This window comes from Zootoca vivipara, chromosome Z1 (assembly GCF_965207765.1).
Source record: "Zootoca vivipara chromosome Z1, rZooViv2.hap1.1, whole genome shotgun sequence".
NCBI classification, from domain to species: Eukaryota; Metazoa; Chordata; class Lepidosauria; order Squamata; family Lacertidae; genus Zootoca; species Zootoca vivipara.
In genome coordinates, this window is record NC_142583.1 from 2,039,452 (window position 1) to 2,059,486 (window position 20,035).

General features: G+C 45.3%; 1 protein-coding gene and 1 pseudogene across 2 annotated transcripts; both read left to right on the forward strand.

The window, feature by feature from the left end:
• The first annotated feature begins 2,076 nt into the window (after positions 1 to 2,076).
• On the forward strand, positions 2,077 to 15,394 carry CHRNA3 (cholinergic receptor nicotinic alpha 3 subunit). The gene is made up of 5 exons (XM_060279094.2): positions 2,077 to 2,283; positions 3,233 to 3,277; positions 5,009 to 5,118; positions 9,822 to 10,836; positions 12,845 to 15,394. The coding sequence occupies exons 1-5, from the start codon at positions 2,077 to 2,079 to the stop codon at positions 12,971 to 12,973; spliced, it is 1,506 nt and encodes a 501-aa protein (XP_060135077.2). The 3' UTR covers positions 12,974 to 15,394.
• Positions 15,395 to 17,764: 2,370 nt separating this feature from the next.
• Positions 17,765 to 19,726, forward strand: LOC132592610 (serine/arginine-rich splicing factor 7 pseudogene; annotated as a pseudogene). Its single transcript, XR_015947839.1, has one exon. The product of XR_015947839.1 is annotated as a serine/arginine-rich splicing factor 7 pseudogene (transcript).
• Positions 19,727 to 20,035: the final 309 nt, after the last annotated feature.

Consider the following 20,035-nt stretch of genomic DNA (forward strand, 5'->3'; position numbering starts at 1 on the left):
ACAGGTGCATGGTTTTAACTTCAGAGATTTTTTGGGGGGGGGGATTAAAACAGTAACAGTAGTTTTGAGTTTTTAAATAGTGGATAGCTATGTAGCTGAGAATATGTATCTAGAATTAATTTTGGTAGTAGAGCATCTTCAGTATTGACAAGCAACCACTGTATTTTTATAATCTTAGAATTGTAGTTGGAAGGGACCCTGCAGGAATAGGCAGCTGTATTTTGTTCATGCTCTATGAATTAATGCAGCTGTAGTTGATTATAATGGATTTCTGTGAATTGTGTCAAATGTTAATTCAACATGGCATACTCTAGTATGCTTTAATCACTTTATAAAATAAAATTACCCCTCCCCTCAAGAAACATCAAGAGACATTTGTTTAATGAGGACAAAAGAAATAATGGATTTCAAAGTACTAATTCCAAATTTCAAATTGAGCTGGTGGAAAGGAAAAATAAATTGTTGTCGAGAATGTATAACTTTCTTTTGGAGTGGAACACCAAGGATGAGGAGGTAAAGGAAGTTATGATAAAATGGGCAATCGATTTTGGTTATAACATTGAATTTGATTTGTGGTCTAAATTTTGGAACCAAACTATGAAATTTACAGCGTGCACGGTACTAAAGGAAAATGTCATGAAAATGATGTACTTGTCGTTGGTACCTGACACCAGTCAACGAAAAACAAAAAGTGTTGGAAATGCAACCAAGAGGATGGAGAATGGTCGCTGTTTAGTAAAGTAAAAACATTTTGGGAGTCGATATACAATGAATTTAAAAAGATGTTAAAATATACTTTCCCTAAGAAACCGGAAGCCTTTTTGTTGGGGCTAATGGGAAGTGAAATTAAGAAGAATGATCTAAGGCTGTTTATGTACGCCACCACAGCAGCCAGAACAGTGCTAGCTCAAAAATGGAAAACAACAGAAATTCCAACAGTTGATCAATGGTGAACTAAATTAATGGAATACTCAGAGTTGGCAAGGATGACGGGAAGGATAAGGGAACAAAAAGACCAGAAGTTTCAAAAGGACTGGAGTAAATTCGTGGAATATTTCATAGAATCATAGAATCATAGAGTTGGAAGAGACCACAAGGGCCATCCAGTCCAACCCCCTGCCAAGCAGGAAACACCATCAAAGCATTCTTGACATATGTTTGCCAAGCCTCTGCTTAACAATGCTTTAAAGGAGCATTGTAAAAATGTGAAGACACTGACAGGACTAACATAAAACCTACACCATGTATAATAGGTATCTCTGGCTATAAACAAGATCAGACTTCTTTAAGAGAAAGCCAGGGTTAAAAAAGGGAAAGCGCAAAAAATTAGAGAAAAAGATCTGAAAACCAAGGGAGGGGAAGGAAGGAAGTCATGTTCGGCAGAACATTAGTACTTATTGGATGGTTGCATAATATTTGTAATAGATGTATTAGTTTGTAACAGATGTATTAGTTTATTTTTTGTTATCTTTTTTTGTATTTGGAAGAACAATAAAAACAAACTAAAAAATAATAATAATGGTGGTGGTGAAGTTAGTTCTGTCCCTTTGTTCTGTCCCCTTCTTGGACAGAGGAAGGGACAGGGGTAAAGGAAGCCCTTTGCATGCAGAATGTCCCAAATACAGAATGCCCCAGTATTTCCAGTTGCAAGGATGCTCTGTCCTGCCACCGCAGGTGGAGGCAACAATGCTGCCAAGTGTGTTTCTGGAAGCTGCAGGAGATGTGGGGGCTCTTGGGCCTGAATCCTGCTTGGAATCTGGTTGGCCACTATGAGAACAGGATCCTGGACTAGAGAGGGTCCCAGGGGGTTCTTATCTTCTTAAGGTTCTGTAGTATATTATGGGAAGGACTCTGCTAGGGTTGCCATATTTCAAAAAATGAAGTTTTGAAGCCGTTTCTTAGGAAACCTGCCCCAAAATCAACACTTCCAATATGGGCTGCCATAGGCCTGGGTTTCCCCGGACATTTTTAACCGATTTTTGAAAATTCCGCCCAGATGCTATTTTTGATGGGTGAACCCCAGCTCTGTCCTAGAAATTCCAGACGTATGGCAGCCCTACTCTGACCGAGCCAAGAATGTTTCAGAAATCCAGGCCAAAATGTTGTGAGGGGTGTGCGTGCTCCAACCCTGCCCTTTTTTTAGGTTGCCATTGTTCCGAAGCTGAACACCGACTCTACAATGAGCTATTTGCCAATTACAACAACATCATCAGGCCTGTGGAGAATGTGTCTGACCCGGTCATGATTTGGTTCGAGGTGTCTCTGTCGCAACTCGTAAAGGTGGTGAGTAGACTGCGAGAGAAGCCTTGAGGCTTTCCCACTGTTTTCAGACTTTTACAACTGACGGGCAGACTGGGAGCCAGTGTGGTATAGTGGTTAGAGTTCTGGAACCTGGAAGACCCAGGTTCAAATCCCCATCTTGGCCATGAAGCTCATCGGGTGACTTTGGGCCTATCACCCTATCTCAGTCTTACGTACTTCACAAGGGACATTGAGGGGGTGAAATGGGAAGAGGCAGTAACAAATGAAATAAATAAACCATCCAGAGGGCGCTGGGTTCGGAAAAGCTGGACCAAAGGCTGTTTTTTTTTGTCCCAGTTCAGTTACTGAAATAATCCATGTGTGTCAGGTTGCCACTCAAGATCATCTGATATAACCTATTTTGGAGCAGCTGCACTGGATGCCGCTTCATTTTTGAGCCCTTTTCAAGGTGCACAAAGCCCTAAACAACTCAGGCACCAAATACCTGAAAGCCTCCTCCTCCCCTATAAACCCTCAGGTACTGGGATCAGCAGAGGGGACCCTCCTGGTAGTTTCATCCCCCTCAGGGTTATTTTGGGGGGTGGAGGGTCTTCTCCATGGTGGCCCCTAAGCTGTGTATGCCCCGCCTGGTGCCTTCACTGTACAGCTTCTTCTTTACCCTTGCTTTTGACACTTAAGGTCTATGTTTTTAGGATCCACCTTATTTTTATGGCTGTAAGGTTTTTGTTTTGTTTTTTAAAAAATGCTTTTAATGTTGTGTTTTAATGTTTCAACCTGCCTTGGGGTGAAGAGTGGATTATTATTAATAATAATGGCCATAGCAATAACTGACCTGAAAGTAAAGGAACCCACCTGTGCCATTCCCCCCCCCCCCTCCAGCCAGGCCAAGAAAAAGAGCTGAACCACGCTCTCGATCCCTAGAGACTTGGATGAGGGGTTTCAAACCCAGCTATGACTTTTCTTTTCCCAGGATGAAGTGAACCAGATTATGGAGACTAATTTGTGGCTGAGACATGTAAGTAACCCCCCCCCCAAAAAAAAACCCTGCCCTTACCACAGAAGGAACCCTTAATGATTTTTGTGAAAAAAACCAAAAAACATTGGAAGTATTTTCAGTTATATATGTAGATTGCATACATACCATTTAAAGCACATAGCTTCCCCCAAAGAAACCAGGGAACTGTAGTTTGCTAAGGGTGCTGAAAATTGTAGCTTAGTGCCCTCTTTGGGGGGGGGGATAGCTGGGGAAAGGGAAGAGATATGAAGTGCAGCAGGGCAGAAAGGGATTCCTTGCCTGCTCATCAGTATGAGACCTCTGGGTCTCACCCATTGAAGGAGGAACCCCCCCCCCCCAAGGCTACAGCCTGAGTCAGAAATAGAAAACACCTTTTATGCTCTTCTGACCCCTAGTGGTTTTCTGTCTTGTTGGCATTAAGTAAATCATAACAGCAGCATCCTGGGGAATGAAGAAATCCCACAGAAATGGTGTGAGGAATTCAGAGATCTCATTGGGTGCCCTTCCCTTTGAGAAAACAGAAAAGGGAGAGCAAATCCTAAACTATAGATCCCCATTTTACAATGCTTTATAACATTATCTGCCGTATTTCAAAAAATGAAAATCCAAACACAAGAGTCATTGAGCTTTTTCTTAAAAAATTATGGAAGATCTAATTATGGAAGGTCTCCCATTTCACTGTATCTGAAGAAGTGTGCATGCACACAAAAGCTCATACCAAAATAAAAACTTAGTTGGTCTTTAAGGTGCTACTGAAGGAATTTTTTTATTTTACTTCGACCCAGACCAACACGGCTACCTACCTGTAACCATCTACTTTTAAGAAAATTCACCAAAATCTACACTTCCGACATGGGTCGCCATGCACCCAGATTTTCCCAGACATTTAAGCAATTTCCGTTTCTGACAGCCAAATCTCAGCAATGTCCAGGAAATTCCATACATATGGCAACCCTGCATTATCAGGCATATTTAGCCAGCCACTGAAAAATGTGGGGCTTTTGATCACTCAAGGTGACCCATCATTCCTTAGATTTCTGATGTTTACCCTGCGAATGCTTTTCTTGGGCAGCCCTAAGAAGCCCTGGTGTTTCCTACTTGGCAGGGGGTTGGACTGGATGGCCCTTGTGGTCTCTTCCAACTCTATGATTCTAAGAAATTAAGAAGGGGGAATTAACAGCAGGCTTGGGGGGAGGGGATTGTGAGGTTTGCAGGTGTACAAAAAGCCATTCCCAATGCTTATCAGGGATGGAATGTTGGGTGTGTTTGTGTAGGAGGAAAAGAAAGCATGCATTCACACCACATTTAAAGAACATGGCTTCCCTCAAAGCAAGCATCCTGAGAACTGTAGTATGATAAGGGTGTTGGGAACCATAGCTCTGCAAGGGATAAACTATGGTTCCCATAGATAGATGATAGATACGGTATGTAGATAGATAGATAGATAGATAGATAGATGATAGATAGATAGATAGATAGATAGATAGATAGATAGATAGATAGATAGATAGATAGATAGATAGAGCAAGCAAGCAAGCAAGCAAGCACTGGGTCTAATTTTAGTGTTGTTTTTACATTTGATTTTCACATTTCTTTTTATTTCTGGTTTTATTCTATAAGTTGCATTGAGACACATAAGCACTCTAAATGAATGAATGAATGAATAAGGTATAATAGGAAGTTGCGGGGAAATTCTAAAATGCCGCTTCATTTTTCTTCTTCATTGATTAGATATGGAATGATTACAAACTGAAATGGAATCCAGAGAAGTATGGAGGTGTTCAGTGTATTCGAGTGCCATCGCAGAAGATCTGGAAGCCAGATATTGTGCTATATAACAAGTAAGATTATACAATCTGGTCTATTCTTAAAAGTTTACTTTATGTTTTAGCATCTTTCCCTTTCCAAAGGTGTGGTAAAATCCATGGTATGGAAGCTGAGTCCCACCAGCAAGACCACTGGGTGGATGGAGTTGTAATTCGCCATCATCTAAGAGTGGCTTGTTGCCCAAGACCCACATAACCAGAGACCCAAGAGCATCCACAATCAAAACACAGGTTCTTATCCCAAGGCACAGCACTCTCCTTGTTAAATGCTCATTTGGAAAGGAACGAATCCCCACATACACCTGCTCATCCTATTTCTCTGTAGAGTGAATGCATCCATAAACATAAAACCATAGAACTACAGAGTTGGAAGGGACCCCAAGAGTCATCTAGTCCAGGGGTGGGCAACTTCCAAGAGACTGTGATCTACTCACAGAGTTAAAAACTGGCAGTGATCTACCCCATTTTGGGGGGGTTCAGGTCAAAGTTGTTGAGCTTTTTTTTAAGAAGGAAAGCCCTGTTTCTGGTGGTTCAGGTCATTTTAGGGGTGCAGGGCAAAGATGTTGAGCTTTTTTTAGGGGAGCCAAAGTTTTTTAGCTTCTTTGGGGGAAGCCACTGATCTACCGGTGATCTACCACAGACATCCAGTGATCTACCGGTAGAGCACGATCTACCTGTTGGACATGCCTGATCTAGTGCAACCGCTTGCAGCGCAGGAATCTCAACTAAAGCATCCAGGACAGATTGCCATCTGACCTCTGCTTATACACCTCCAAGGAAGGAGAGTCCACCACCTTCCAAGGGAATCTGCTCCACTGTGGAACAGCCCTCAACCTCCCAAAGTTCCTCCTAATGTTTAGTTGGACTCTCCTGTCAGTTGAATCAAGTGGTTTGGGTCCTAACCTCCATAGAATCATAGAGTTGGAAGAGACCACAAGGGCCATCCAGTCCAACCCCCTACCAAGCAGGAAACACCATCAAAGCATTCCTGACAGATGGCCGTCAAGCCTCCGCTTAAAGACCTCCAAAGGAGGAGACTCCACCACACTCCTTGGCAGCAAATTCCACTGTCAAACAGCTCTTACTGTCAGGAAGTTCTTCCTAATGTTTAGGTGGAATCTTCTTTCTTGTAGCTTGAATCCATTGCTCCGTGTCCGCTTCTCTGGAGCAGCAGAAAACAACCTTTCTCCCTCCTCTATATGGCATCCTTTTATATATTTGAACATGGCTATCATATCATCTCTTAACCTTCTCTTCTCCAGGCTAAACATACCCAGCTCCCTAAGCCGTCCCTCATAAGGCATTGTTTCCAGGCCTTTGACCATTTTGGTTGCCCTCTTCTGGACATGTTCCAGCTTGTCAGTATCCTTCTTGAACTGTGACCCCACTGTTTCCTTGTTCTTCCTTTTGCTACGGACACACCCATAAAAGCCCTTTTTTGTTCCTTTTAACCTCTCTAGCAAGCCTGAGTTCATTCTGTGCTTTAGCTTTTCTGACTTTGTTTCTACACGTGCTGGCTATTTGTTTGAATTCCTCTCTGGTGGTTTCCCCCTTTTTCCATTTTTTGTACATATCCCTTTTAAATCTTAACTCAGTTAAAAGTTCTTTAGATAGCCCCCTGGCTTCTTTAGGCACCTTCCATGTTTCCGTCTCATTGGTATTGCCTGAAGTTGTGCTTTTAATATCTCCCTTTTAACAAACTCCCAACCATCATGAACTCCCTTCCCTTTTAGTATTTCTGTCCATGGGATCTCACCCAGCGTTTCCCTAAATTTTCTGAAGTCGGCTTTCTTAAAGTCTAGAATTTGAGTCTTAGTATGCTTGGTTGCTTCTTTCCGCTGGATAATAAACTCCAGAAGAGCATGGTCACGCCCACCTAATGATCCTGCCACTTCTACCCCACTAACCAGGTCATCACTATTGGTTAGGATCAGATCTAAAATGGCTGATCCTCTTGTTGCTTCTCCCACTTTCTGGGCAATGAAATTGTCTGCAAGGCCAGTGAGGAATCTGTTCAACGGTTGTTCCCCCTCCATTTAGAAGGTTGTTCCCCCTCCATTTAGAACGCTGTCTAGCTCCGCCTACCAGGGAACACCTGCCTATTATGGGAGTTATAGGTTAACCCATGATGAACCGGAATCATCATCAGGCACTATTCCGCCACAGTCAACTGTTCCAGGAAGGCTTCATCTGTGTCCTCAATTTGGCTTGGGGATCTATAGTAAACTCCCACAATGAGATCACTGTTATTTTTCTCTCTCTTAATTTTGACCCAATACTCTCAATATGGCTTTGAAGTTTTTTAAAAAATGAAAGGCACAAATACAGGATGGGAGACACCTGGCTTGAGAGCAGTACATGTGAACAGGATCTAGGAGTCTTGGTAGACTACAAACTTGACATGAGTCAACAGTGTGATGCAGCAGCTAAAAAAGCCAATGCAATTCTGGGCTGCATCAATAGGAGTATAGCATCTAGATCAGGCATCCCCAAACTTCGGCCCTCCAGATGTTTTGGACTACATCCCTGACCACTGGTCCTCTTAGCTAGGGACCATGGGAGTTGTAGGCCAAAACATCTGAAGGGCCGCAGTTTGGGGATGCCTGATCTAGATCAAGGGAAGTAACAGTACCACTGTATTCTGCTCTGGTCAGACCTCACCTGGAGTACTGTGTCCACTTCTGGGCACCACAGTTCAAGAAGGATAGTGACAAGCTGGAACGTGTCCAGAGGAGGCCAAAATGGTCAAAGGCCTGGAAACGATGCCTTATGAGGAACGGCTTAGGGAGCTGGGTATGTTTAGCCTGGAGAAGAGAAGGTTAAGGGGTGATATGATAGCCATGTTCAAATATATAAAAGGATGTCATATAGAAGACAGAGAAAGGTTTTCTGCTGCTTGCGGACACAGAGCAATGGATTCAAACTACAAGAAAGAAATCCTGGATCTCTTCACAGGTATACACATCCCTGACATATAACAGCACTCCTCCTCCTCCAGAGAAGCAGAAAACAAGCTTGCTCCCTCTTCTAAGCAACAGCCTTGTAGATGTTTGAAGATGGCTATCATATTCCTCATTCTCATCTTCTCCAGGCTAAACGTTCCCAACTCTCTCAACCATTCCTCATCAGGCAAGGTTTACAGACCAAGCCTTGGCATCACCTTTTCTCCTTCATGAAGTAATTTTGTGCAGCAGCACCCTGGCCCCCCTTGCAATTTCTTACCATTTCACACATCCCAGGGATCATCAGACTTTCCAGGGACCATAGAGCAGGATATCTGACTCACCTAAGTCACAATCACACAAGGGCCACTAGATGGGGTTCACTACAGGCTACCTGCAAAAGTCAAAATCAGGAGCAGCAAAGTGATCATCTGAATCCACTCCCTTGCTAGCTTTTTCTTCTTACATTGGACAAATCCAATCCACATCAGACTTTCTTGTCTCAGTAGTGTGTCTGTGTTATGGACTGGCACAACCTAAGCAGTCCAGACATACAGAGGTTGGATGGTCATCTGTCATGGTTGCTTTAGTTTTAATTCCAGTATTGGAGGGGGCTTGACTCTATTGGGATCCCTTCCAACTCTATGATTCCTGTAAATCAGGGGTCGGCATCCTACGGCCCATGGGCCACAAGCAGCCCATGGGGTCATTTAACCAGTCCACGGACCCCCGCCACCCACTCGATCGGCTCCTGTGTGCCGTGCTAAATCAATGCAGAGCAGAGCAGGGACCGCCTTCCGCAACGCTGCCCAGCTTCCCATTGGCTGCAGGAAGCTCCTGCAGCCAATGGGAAGCTGCGCTTGTCTCCTCCACAACGGAAATAGTGTTTGCACCCACTGCAGTGTCTGCAGGACCTTGAACCGGCCCAAGCCACAAAAACTTTCCTGATCCCTGCTGTAGATGAATCCCAGTGCCTCCCTTTCCCTTCCATTGTTTCTCTAACATGGTATCTTCTACTGAACTGAATAAATGAAATGTGTAATGAACTTTGAATAGAGTATGGCAGAAGTAGCATTACATTTCTAATCTGCTAGCTTCCCATAAAAGAACAATAATTGCTACACTGGGGCACTAATTGAATCCCATCAATATATGTTAGGAGGCATCGAGAAAGAGGCTGTACAGAACAGCCATCCCTCCAGGGCAGCATTTCCCAAACATCTGATAGATATGATGCTAATTATGTTCAAGCAATTCACTGTATTGTGTTTTTGAAAGGTAAATCGCTGCAGGATCGGGGATGTTGCATGCAGGGAGAGGGGCGACCTTTGGCCCCCTGCTTCAGTTCCAACAAGAGTCTGAAGACACTGTATGCAACGGGAGGAACACAGTTCCAGAGGGTGGGGTGGGGGTGTAAATGCAATGCAGTTGAATAATGTCTGAAACAACGTGAGAGCTGAAACACAGCCAACTTTCAACATTAAAAATTATCCAAATTTTGCAATATACCGGTAGTTCTCCAGCCAAATGAGGGGTGCAAAAATGCCCACGCTAGGGTGAAGTGTGTGTTAAAATTCATTGGTGAATATAACACTCAAAAAATGCATTAGATTAGAGGAAATTGCTTTGCAAAAATGTGTCTATTAGGAGAAATTCACACTAAAATGCTGCTGAATTTTCATGAGGCCATTTTTTAAAAAAGGAATTCAAAGTGATGTGACAATGTGGAGAACACAACTTTTGACTCTGTTGCTTCCCCCACCCCCCACCCCCTAGTGCTGTTGGAGACTTCCAGGTGGACGACAAAACCAAAGCATTGTTGAATTACACCGGGAATGTGACTTGGATGCCACCAGCTATTTTTAAGAGCTCATGTAAAATCGACGTGACATACTTTCCATTTGACTACCAGAACTGCACCATGAAGTTTGGCTCCTGGTCCTACGACAAAGCCGAGATCGACTTGGTTCTCGTTGGCTCCACTATGAACCTCAAGGACTATTGGGAGAGTGGAGAGTGGGCCATCATTAAGGCACCAGGCTACAAACATGACATCAAATACAACTGCTGTGAAGCCGTGTATCCAGATATCACCTATTCCCTTTATATCAGGCGGCTGCCCTTATTTTACACCATCAATATGATCATCCCGTGCCTCTTGATCTCCTTCTTAACCGTGTTGGTGTTTTATCTGCCTTCTGACTGCGGTGAGAAAGTGACACTGTGCATCTCAGTCCTTTTGTCCTTGACTGTTTTCCTGCTGGTGATAACAGAGACCATTCCTTCGACCTCTCTAGTGATTCCACTGATTGGGGAGTACCTCCTCTTCACCATGATATTTGTCACTCTCTCCATAGTCATTACAGTGTTTGTGCTCAATGTACACTACAGGACGCCAAGGACACACACCATGCCTGAATGGGTGAAAACCATCTTCTTGAACTTTCTCCCCAGGATCATGTTCATGACCAGGCCCACCAGTGAATCAGATGACGGTGGCCAGGACTCAAAGCCGTCTTACAACACGGAGCTCTCTCACTTGGACTGCTTTGGCGGCACAGAGACCAGGTGCTACAAAGACGGCCTCCCGTGCCAAGAAACAACCTGCGTTTGCTACCAACACCAACATATAAAATACGTCAAGGTGAACAGCAACCTGATCCAGAGCTCCAGTTCTGAATCTGTAGACGCTCTGCTTTCGTCTTTGGTAGTATCACCAGAAATGAGAGATGCAATCGAGAGCATTAAATACATTGCAGAAAATATGAGAATGCAAAATGAAGCCAAGGAGGTATGGGCAAACTTTATTAATTATTCAAGCTACATGCACCACACTTTAAATCAGGGCTAGGGAACCTTTGACCCTCCAGATCAGCCTTTCTCAACCTTGGGTCCCCAGATGTTGCTGGACTACAACTGCCATCATCCCTAGCTAGCACGACCAGTGGTCAGGGATGGTGGGAGTCATAGTCCATTAGCATCTGTCAGGTGAAAGGTTCCCAAGTCATGGTGCAGAGCAGGGCAATAAACCTGTGTACCCAGGGAACAAAACATCAGACTGCAGGGGTGAGGAACCAGAGAGACCTATCTTGTACCAGGTCAAACTATTTGTTCACCTAGCCCAGTACTGTTTCCTCTGTCAGACCAGGGCTCCTCACCACTTCAGATTCTGGGCTTCCCTATCACTTGCAACTCAGTCCACCACACACGGAGTTCACGACAAGAAGACGTACTGACTTGGATGACAAATTCGTGGATAACAGCTCATCATTGTAGTAGTAAGTAATACTACTTACAGTGATCTCTCGACTTACGAACTTAATCCGTTCTGAATGCACATTCCTAGGTCGAAAAGTTTGGAAGTCGAAACGCGGCTTCCCATAGGAAGAAAATATTCGGAAAAATTCCTAAGTCAAAAAAACCACATTTAAAGCCGCCAACAGTTTCCGTTCGGATGTAGAAAAATTCGTAAGCGTGCGGCCATTTGTCCCGTAAGTCAAAACCTACGGATGTCGAGTAATTCGTAAGTCGAGGGACCACTGTACTGTGTATTACTTACAGTAAGGACATAGGAAGAGCTTGCTGGATCAAGCCCATCTAGTCCACTATCCTGTTCTCACAGTGGCTGACCAGAGGCTTCTAGGAAACCTGCAAGCAGGACCCCAACACAAGAGCCCCCTCCCCTCCTGTGGTTTCCAGCAACTGGTATTCAGAGCACAGCCATCCTGGCTAAAAGCCATCAATAGCCCTATCTCTCCCCCATGAATTTGTCTAATCTTCTAGGTTGGTGGCCTTCACTGCCTCTTGCGGGAGCAGAAGTTCATCTTCCAACCATGGGCGTACCCAGGATCAAAACTAGGGGGGGGCAAGGGGAGGGGCCAAGGCACGGAAGGGGAGAGGCCACAAAGTGGGCGGGAACGGCGAACTCGCGCTCCGCCGGGCTGTGCCCCTCCCTAGAAGCAGGGCTGGTGGGCGGAGGCGGAGCCCAGCCCAGCGGAGCGCGAGTTCAGCGTTCCCGCCCGCCGCACCGCGCTCTCTGGTTCCCCGCCGCGCTTGGCCTTGCCAGAGGGCGCAATGGGGAGCTGGAGGGAGGGCGCAGCGCGGCGGGCGGGAACGGCGAACTCGCGCTCCGCCGGGTAGTGCCCCTCCCTAGAAGCAGGGCTGGTGGGCGGAGGCGGAGCCCAGCCCAGCGGAGCGCGAGTTCGGCGTTCCCGCCCACCGCGCCGCGCTCCCTGGTTCCCCGCCGCGCTTGGCCTTGCCTGAGGGCGCGCCGGGGAGCTGGAGGGAGGGTGTGGCGCGGCGGGAATGGCGAACTCACTCTCCGCCGGGCTGTGCTCCGCCTCTGCCCACCAGCCCTGCTTCTAGAGTAGGGCAGCTGCCCTAACTTGCCCCGTGGTGGGTACGCCCTTGCTTCCAACATTCAGCTTTGTTAGATGTTAAGTTTGAGTGTTGTGAGGTAGAAAACATTCTCTGCCTCCTTCCTCCATGTCACACATACTTGAAACACTTCCATCATGTTGCCTTTTACTCAGCTTTTCCCACGCTGCCTTTTTTCATAAGGCGGTCCCGTCCTCCCCGTCCCCCTGAACATTTTGACTGCTTTTTTCTGAACCTTCCCAGGCTGGTGGTCCTGGTGAGGAAACTTTGACACTGCAATACCAGTCCAGCCATGGAGCTCCTTCACATGGTTGATTTTGTGATATCAAATCACAAATACTGTATGGAACTTTCATACCACCACAATAGGTTTATAAAAGTTATACCTCAATTGATTAAAAAACCATATTTTTATTTTCCAGACACAAGATGACTGGAAATACGTCGCCATGGTCATTGATCGCATTTTCCTGTGGGTATTTATTCTTGTGTGCATTCTGGGAACAGCGGGACTATTCTTGCAACCGCTAATGGTTAGAGATGAAGTATAGGCAATACTCCCCTGTAAAAATCTATTTCCTGTTTGCTGTCCAAACGTCTTACCTGCTCTCTCTTTATGTTAAAGTACTTATTCCTGTGTCTTTCAGTAGTGGAGTAAAGATACTTAAACATTAGGCTAGATTCAGCCACCTTCCATTTAAATGTAAAAACACTAATGATTTGTGTAACACTGTTATGAAGTACTGTATAAGACTGGAGAATTTTAATTTCTAGGAAGACTGCCAGTTTTCTTCTTATATTCATTCCTAGAAGAAAATGAAATTTCAATACATATGAGTAAGAGGGTTCTAATGAGTGGGTGTAAAGAGCCTCAAAGTAATGCTCTTACACAAGTGGAAAAAGTGTGTTCTACTGCCCTAAGCCAACCAAAAATATTGCAGTAGCTTAACAATGTGGATCACTGCAACAACTCTAGCCATATCATTGGTGGTGTGTCAAAAGTGAAGTCCTCCTCTCTAAATTCACTGGGATACTAGGTGACTATGAAATCAATTCCTCAACTCAAAAAGGAAGGATTTCTTCAAGTAACACACAGCTAATTTATGGAAGTCCTGGCCATAAGGTATGATACACACATCTATAGGGAAGCCAATAAAAAGAGCAAAACACCAGGCAGGAAGTCATTCACTAAGATATAGTCCCTGTGACTTCTGAGCTCTCCAGCAAATGAGGAAAAGCAAATGGATTGCACCTATCTTGTTTGTTTATTTTTAAACCTACCGAAACTCCTTTCATTTCCCAAGTCAAGCATTCACAACTTCAGGTCACTTGACCAATTAGAACAGGGGTCAGCAAGCTTTTTCAGCCGTGGGCTGGACTATATTTTGGGAAAAAAATATATGAATGAATTCCTATGCCCCACAAATAACCCCGAGGTGCATTTTAAATAAAAGCACACATTCTACTCATGTAAAAACACACTGATTCCCGGACCGTCCGCGGGTCTGTTTTAGAAGGCGATTGGGCCGCATCCGGCCCCCGGGCCTTGGGTTGCCTACCCCTGAATTAGAACATGGCAAGCCATGAATGACATGAGTTATGCAGCCGACTTTCGCTTGGGCCTAGAAACAAGCTCTTTAGCCATTGAAGTGTCAGGGAAAGGAAGTTACTCTCTTCCTTAGAGGGACTCATCAGAAAAGAGGTCATTGGTTATAGATGACAAATCTATATGCACTTTCAGTTGGACTTGCTTTTCTTACTCGCACACCATTGAGTTCAGGCATTGCAAAATGAAAATAGCCACGTCAAGCAAACTGAGGACACCCAGAGGAGAGCCAGTGTGGTGTAGTGGTTAAGAGCGGTAGACTCCTAATCTGGGGAACCGGGTTCGAGTCTCCGCTCCTCCACATGCAGCTGCTGGGTGACCTTGTGCTAGCCACACTTCTTTGAAGTCTCTCAGCCCCACTCACCTCACAGAGTGTTTGTTGTAGGGGGGGGAGGGAAAGGAGAATGTTAGCCGCTTGGAGACTCCTTAGGGTAGTGATAAAGCGGGATATCAAATCCAAACTCTTCTTCTCTTCTTCTTCAGTGGCTATTAGCCATTGATAAAATGAAGGTCTTACTATTCAGGGGCAGCATACCTTTGCTGACCAGAACAGGGGGCAGCCATCTCCATGATGCCTTGCCTGTGAGCTTCACGGGGATGCCTAGCTGTACAAGATGGAACAAGGCAATTCCCCTGTTCTTAGCTGTTGCTGTTTTTACATTCATCTGGCAAATCACAGCAACAAATCCTGCTACGTAGCATAAGATGTGTGCAAAGAGGGATTATGTTTAGGCAAGATGGCAGATTAGTCAGCTAGCACCTGAAAGGCTTTTCCATCACCTCAGACCTAAAACGTTGCAGACACATCAAGACCTCTTCCACATCTCTGTTTGCCTTGCTTTTCCCTGGGAAAACATTTATGCTTTGCCGCTGAACTGGAAAAAAGAAGATACAGTACTTTGGTTTTTCACAAATTTCCGTTTGTCCCGATTCAGCGGAAAACGGTGGGGCTTCCCAGGTGAAAGCAGCAGGGCAAATGCAAAACTGCTCGAACGCATGCTTTCTAGACACAGGACAAGTGGAAGTGGGCACAAGTCCCGAGTTTAGTAATGGCTGGTATTAGAGGGAACAGATCTGCAGTTTGCAGGTAGGGTTTGGACTATCTGCACAGAGCAGAGAACTGTTTTGATGGGTATTGGCAAAAAGTAGCTATAGATGTCATCTCAACTGCAAAGGACCTTCTGATCCAAGCTACCTATGGGAATCACCAGTGGAACCAAGACTGGGAATGTGTCCCCCTGGCTTGCTTTGGAGCGCCTCTAACGGAATGTAATTCACCACTGGATACAGTGTTGTAAAGAGAACAGATGGAATAGAATCATGGCATGTACATTTTACTTCATATATTATAAAATAAACTTCATTCACCAATAATGAAAATACTCAGGGTCTTTCAAAGCCATTCTTTTGAAATCCCATATTTTGTGAAGGACGATCTTGCAGAGAGGTCAGGTAGACTGAAGCTCAGAACAGGCTTCCCCAAACTCAGCCCTCCAGATGTTTTAGGACTACAATGCCCTTCATCCCTGGCCACTGGTCCTGTTAGCTAGGGATGATGGGAGTTGTAATCCCAAAACATCTGGAGGGCCAAGTTTGAGAATGCCTGGCTTAGAATGAGCTCAGACTTGCAAGAGAAGTTAAAAATAATTGCAGCCTCATTCTCTCCAGTCCTCCAGCCTCCTGCCAGCCACAGAGCTTCAATTCTAGTTGTGATTATGTTTGGATACAGTGTTTTTGATATGGATTGGAGATAGAGCAGCAGAGAGGGCATTTAAAGGGTGCTCCCCACTGGCGTAATTTTTGTTTATGTGCACAGGGGCCAGGAACATAACCCCTGTGTAAGGGGGGAGGGGGGGGAGAGAGAATGCCTGCATTACAGATGACGGGGAATACCTGGTACTGGGGATAATGGCATCACTGATGCACAGGAAACTTGAGGGGCTCCAAAAACCTGCTAAGGGCCAGGAAACTACAAGATGGAAGCAGTTCACTCTATATTAATGAACAGAGTATGGGAAACAAGGCGAATCTGAGTTCTTAATGATGGATGGCAAATATGACCTAATAGGCTTTACTGAAACCTGGTGGGATGAGATTCATGACTGGAATGTAGAAACTGAGGGATATAACCTGTTCAAAAGGAATAGACCAAACAGGAAGGGAGGAGTAACATTATATGTAAAGGATGTGTGCACTTGTGACCTGGGGCATGGAAGGCAGATTGAGAGTATATGGGTAGAAATCATAGGAGAGAGAAACTACAGTGATGTTACTGTGGATGTCTGATACACCTCCAAGCCAGACTGAAGACTTGGATGCCTTTCTGGAACAGATTAGAGTCAACTTCCCCAATATCTGTTGAAACTCAAACTCTGCCAAGAATGTAAGATCCCACAAATTCCTCCATTGCTTCACTGACAATTTCATCTCCCAGAAGGTAGGAAAAGCAACAATGGGATCATCTATCTTGGACCTTGTCCTCACCAACGGGGAGGAACTGATTGACGAAATGGAAGTACTGGGAATCTTGGAAGGAAGTGATCATGTCCTCTTGGGTTTCATGATACAGAGGCAGGGAAAGCTGAGCGTAGTCAGACATGTACTCTAGACTTTAAGAAGGTCCATTTCAAAAAGTGAAATTCCCATGCTCAGAAATACTCAAAGAGAAGGGTGTCCAAGATGGGAGGGAGTTTCTTAAAGGTGAAATACTGAAGGCAAAAAGACAGACAATTCCAACAAGAAAGAAAAGTGGGATGCGTCTAAAGAAACCAGTGTGGCTCAGCTTGCAGATGAGATGAGAAGGGAAAGTAGAAGAAATGGAAGAAAGGGGAAATTGTGAAGGAAGATTTTGCAGAGAGGTCAGGTGGACTGAAGCTTAGAACAGACATCCCCAAACTCAGCCCTCCATATGTTTTGGGACTACAATGCCCATTATCCCTGGCCACTGGTCCTGTTAGCTAGGGATGATGGGAGTTGTAATCCCAAAACATCTGGAGGGCCAAGTTTGGGGATGCCTGGCTTAGAATGAGCTCAGGCTTGCAAGAGAAGTTAAAAATAATTTTGAAAGGTTTCTTCGGCTACTTTCAAAGCAAGAGGAACAAAAAGCAAGTGGAAGGCCCTCTGCGTGGAGAAGAGGGATAAATGCTACTGGGTGATAGAGAAAAGGTGGAACTGCTCAACATCTACTTTTTCTCTGTCTTCACCCCAAAGGAAAGCAGTGCCCAACCTGTTGAAAACAGAATAAACAATATGAAATCTGGGTCCAGCTTTGAACTTCCTGATTCAGAGAGGCTGAGCATGAAATGAAAATGAATATGAAATGGTAAAATAGATAAAAGATAAAGGACCCCTGGACAGTTATGTCCAGTCAAAGGCAACTATGGGGTGTGGTGCTCATCTCGCTTCAGACCAAGGGAGCTGGGGTCATGTGGCCAGCATGACTAAACCGCTTCTGGCACGGAAACGCTGTTTATCTTCCCACCGCAGTGGTACCTATTTATCTACTTGTACTGGTATGCTTTTGAACTGCTAGGTTGGCAGAAGCTGGGACAGAGCAATGGGAGCTCACCTGTTGTGTGGATTCGAACCGCTGACCTTCCGATCAGCAAGCCCAAGAGGCTCAGCAGTTTAGACCACAGTGCCACCTGCGTCCCTCTGCAACATGAAATGACTTCCCTGCTAAGAACAAATAATGTCAACTGTTTACACAAAAAGCAAACAAATTACTATGAGAGAAGCAAAGGGTGACAAAGGAATGAGAGTGTATAAAAACATATGCTGTGTAGGGTTCTTAATAAATTAAGAATGCTTAATTAACCCTTCATTGCATAGTAAAAATGTATTATACAACAGAGAATTTAAGTCAGATATAAACATGTTTCAGATGTTACTAAAACCCCGGACCGTTAAGTCCAGTCGCAGACAAATCTGGGTTTGCGGCACTCATCTCGCTTTACTGGCCGAGGGCACCGGCGTTTGTCCGCAGGCAGCTTCCGGGTCATGTGGCCAGCATGACTAAGCCGCTTCTGGCAAAACCAGAGCAGCACACGGAAAAGCCTCTGGGGGTTTTCCCTATAGAGATATTGAGCATCTTTTTCAATTCCTCATGAATGCAACCCCCCAAATTTTTAACTCTTCTGCAGCCCCACCATGAGTGCATCACAATACCCTCTGCCTCCTTACATTTCCAACAAAGAATGGATTTTGACTTGTATATTTTGGCAAGCTTTGTTAAATTTATTTCCTTCACCACGCAGTCCGAGGGGAGGTTACAACAATATAAAAACGCAGCCTTGAAATAAGTTAGAACAATTTACAGTTGGAAGAATAGGGCAGGCCTTAAAATAGGAAGCATCTGCTTCCTCCAGCCTATCAGGAGAGGGACGTTGACCTGCAAAGAGGGACACCTGCTATGGAGACCCTCTCTTGAAGGTAGAGGGCCTCTTGCTCTGGCTGCCCACCTAGCAGTGAGGGCATAAAGGAGCCATTCTGGGGGATTGCCAGGGGTGGAAGCAAAAGGCTTTGGTTCCACCAGTATGCACAGGAAGCCTTGGAACTGGGGTGGTTGTTTTGCTTCCATTTGGAAGGAATGGGACTTCTTGTTGAGATAGCCCCCCCCCCTTCTGTCCTTTCGCATCCAGGGGGGGGAAGGATTTAAAAGGGGGTGGAGTGGGGAGCTCTGAGCAAATTGACATTTCAACTAATGAACCAATGAAGGCCGAGGAAGAGAAACCAGTGGAGTGCTATCCCCAAATGCCCCAAAATCTATGAGGGAATCAGTGGAGTTGGAGAAAGAACACAGTGATCGGATACTGAATCTATGCAGCTAACTGAAGAGGGATCCAAAACTCCTGCCCAATTCATCATCTCCCATGGACCAGGTGAGTGTGACGGTGGGAAAATGGCCTTGTGGGCCAAAATTAAACAGACCGCTGGAGAGGTTTACTTTGACCCACAAATTGAAGGATCCCCATTTGGTTGCCTGGGATTTGCAGCCATGTGTGTCACAATGCCTGGGTTCCGGTGTCCCTGGAGACGCCAGAGAATTCCGATGTGATGCTTCAAAAGCAAAGCTGTTGGAAGACGGTTGGGCTTTCCACCCTGTCCAGAGAAGATGGCACGCTATGTCTTTTACGGTGGAGAAACCAAAGTATATGTTGGTAATCTAGGAACTGGTGCTGGTAAAGCTGAACTTGAGAGAGCTTTCAGCTACTACGGACCATTACATAAAGTATGGATTGCGCGAAATCCTCCGGGATTTGCGTTTGTTGACTTTGAAGACCCAAAAGATGCGGAAGAAGCAGTTCGTGGGCTCGATGGAAAAGTGTTCTGTGGCTCTAGGGTTAGAGTGGAGTTTCGCCATGATCGAGCCCCAGCACGCCGGCCATTTGATCCCAATAATAGACGTCATGAGTATGGCGAGAAATACCATTATGCGTATGACTGGCATTGCTATAGGCGTCAGAGAAGAAGCAGGTCACGCTCTCGATTTTATTCAAGGTCCAGAGGAAGGAGATGTTCACGCGCACATAGCCGAAGTCGTGGCCAGAGATCCAGGTCTGTCTCTGCTCGGACATCCAGATCACTCTCCCCTCGGAGTCGTTTGCCATCAGGAAGCCCACGAAGGAGTGTGAGTCTTGAAGACTGGACTGGAATTGCAAAGAACATGATAGGAAGAATTTTGATTATGTTATTTTAAGGGATTTCTTTGGTGTTATTGACAAATGTAAGGATTTAGGTCCCTGATGGCGGACCTATGACACGTGTGTCAGGAGTGACCACGCACAGCCATTTTCAGTGGCACGGAAAGGGCGCCCAGGGCGAGATCACCTGCCCCCCCAATCATATTTCAAACACATCCAACCTGTTCCTTGTAACCATGATCTCTGCTACATGTTCCAAAGCAGTGGCAGTCCTGCTACCACAGAATAATAGTGCAGGGTGGGGAGGGAGGGGGAAGAGAGAGAGAAGGAAGACAAGGAAGGAAGGGATGAAAGAGAGAGGGAGG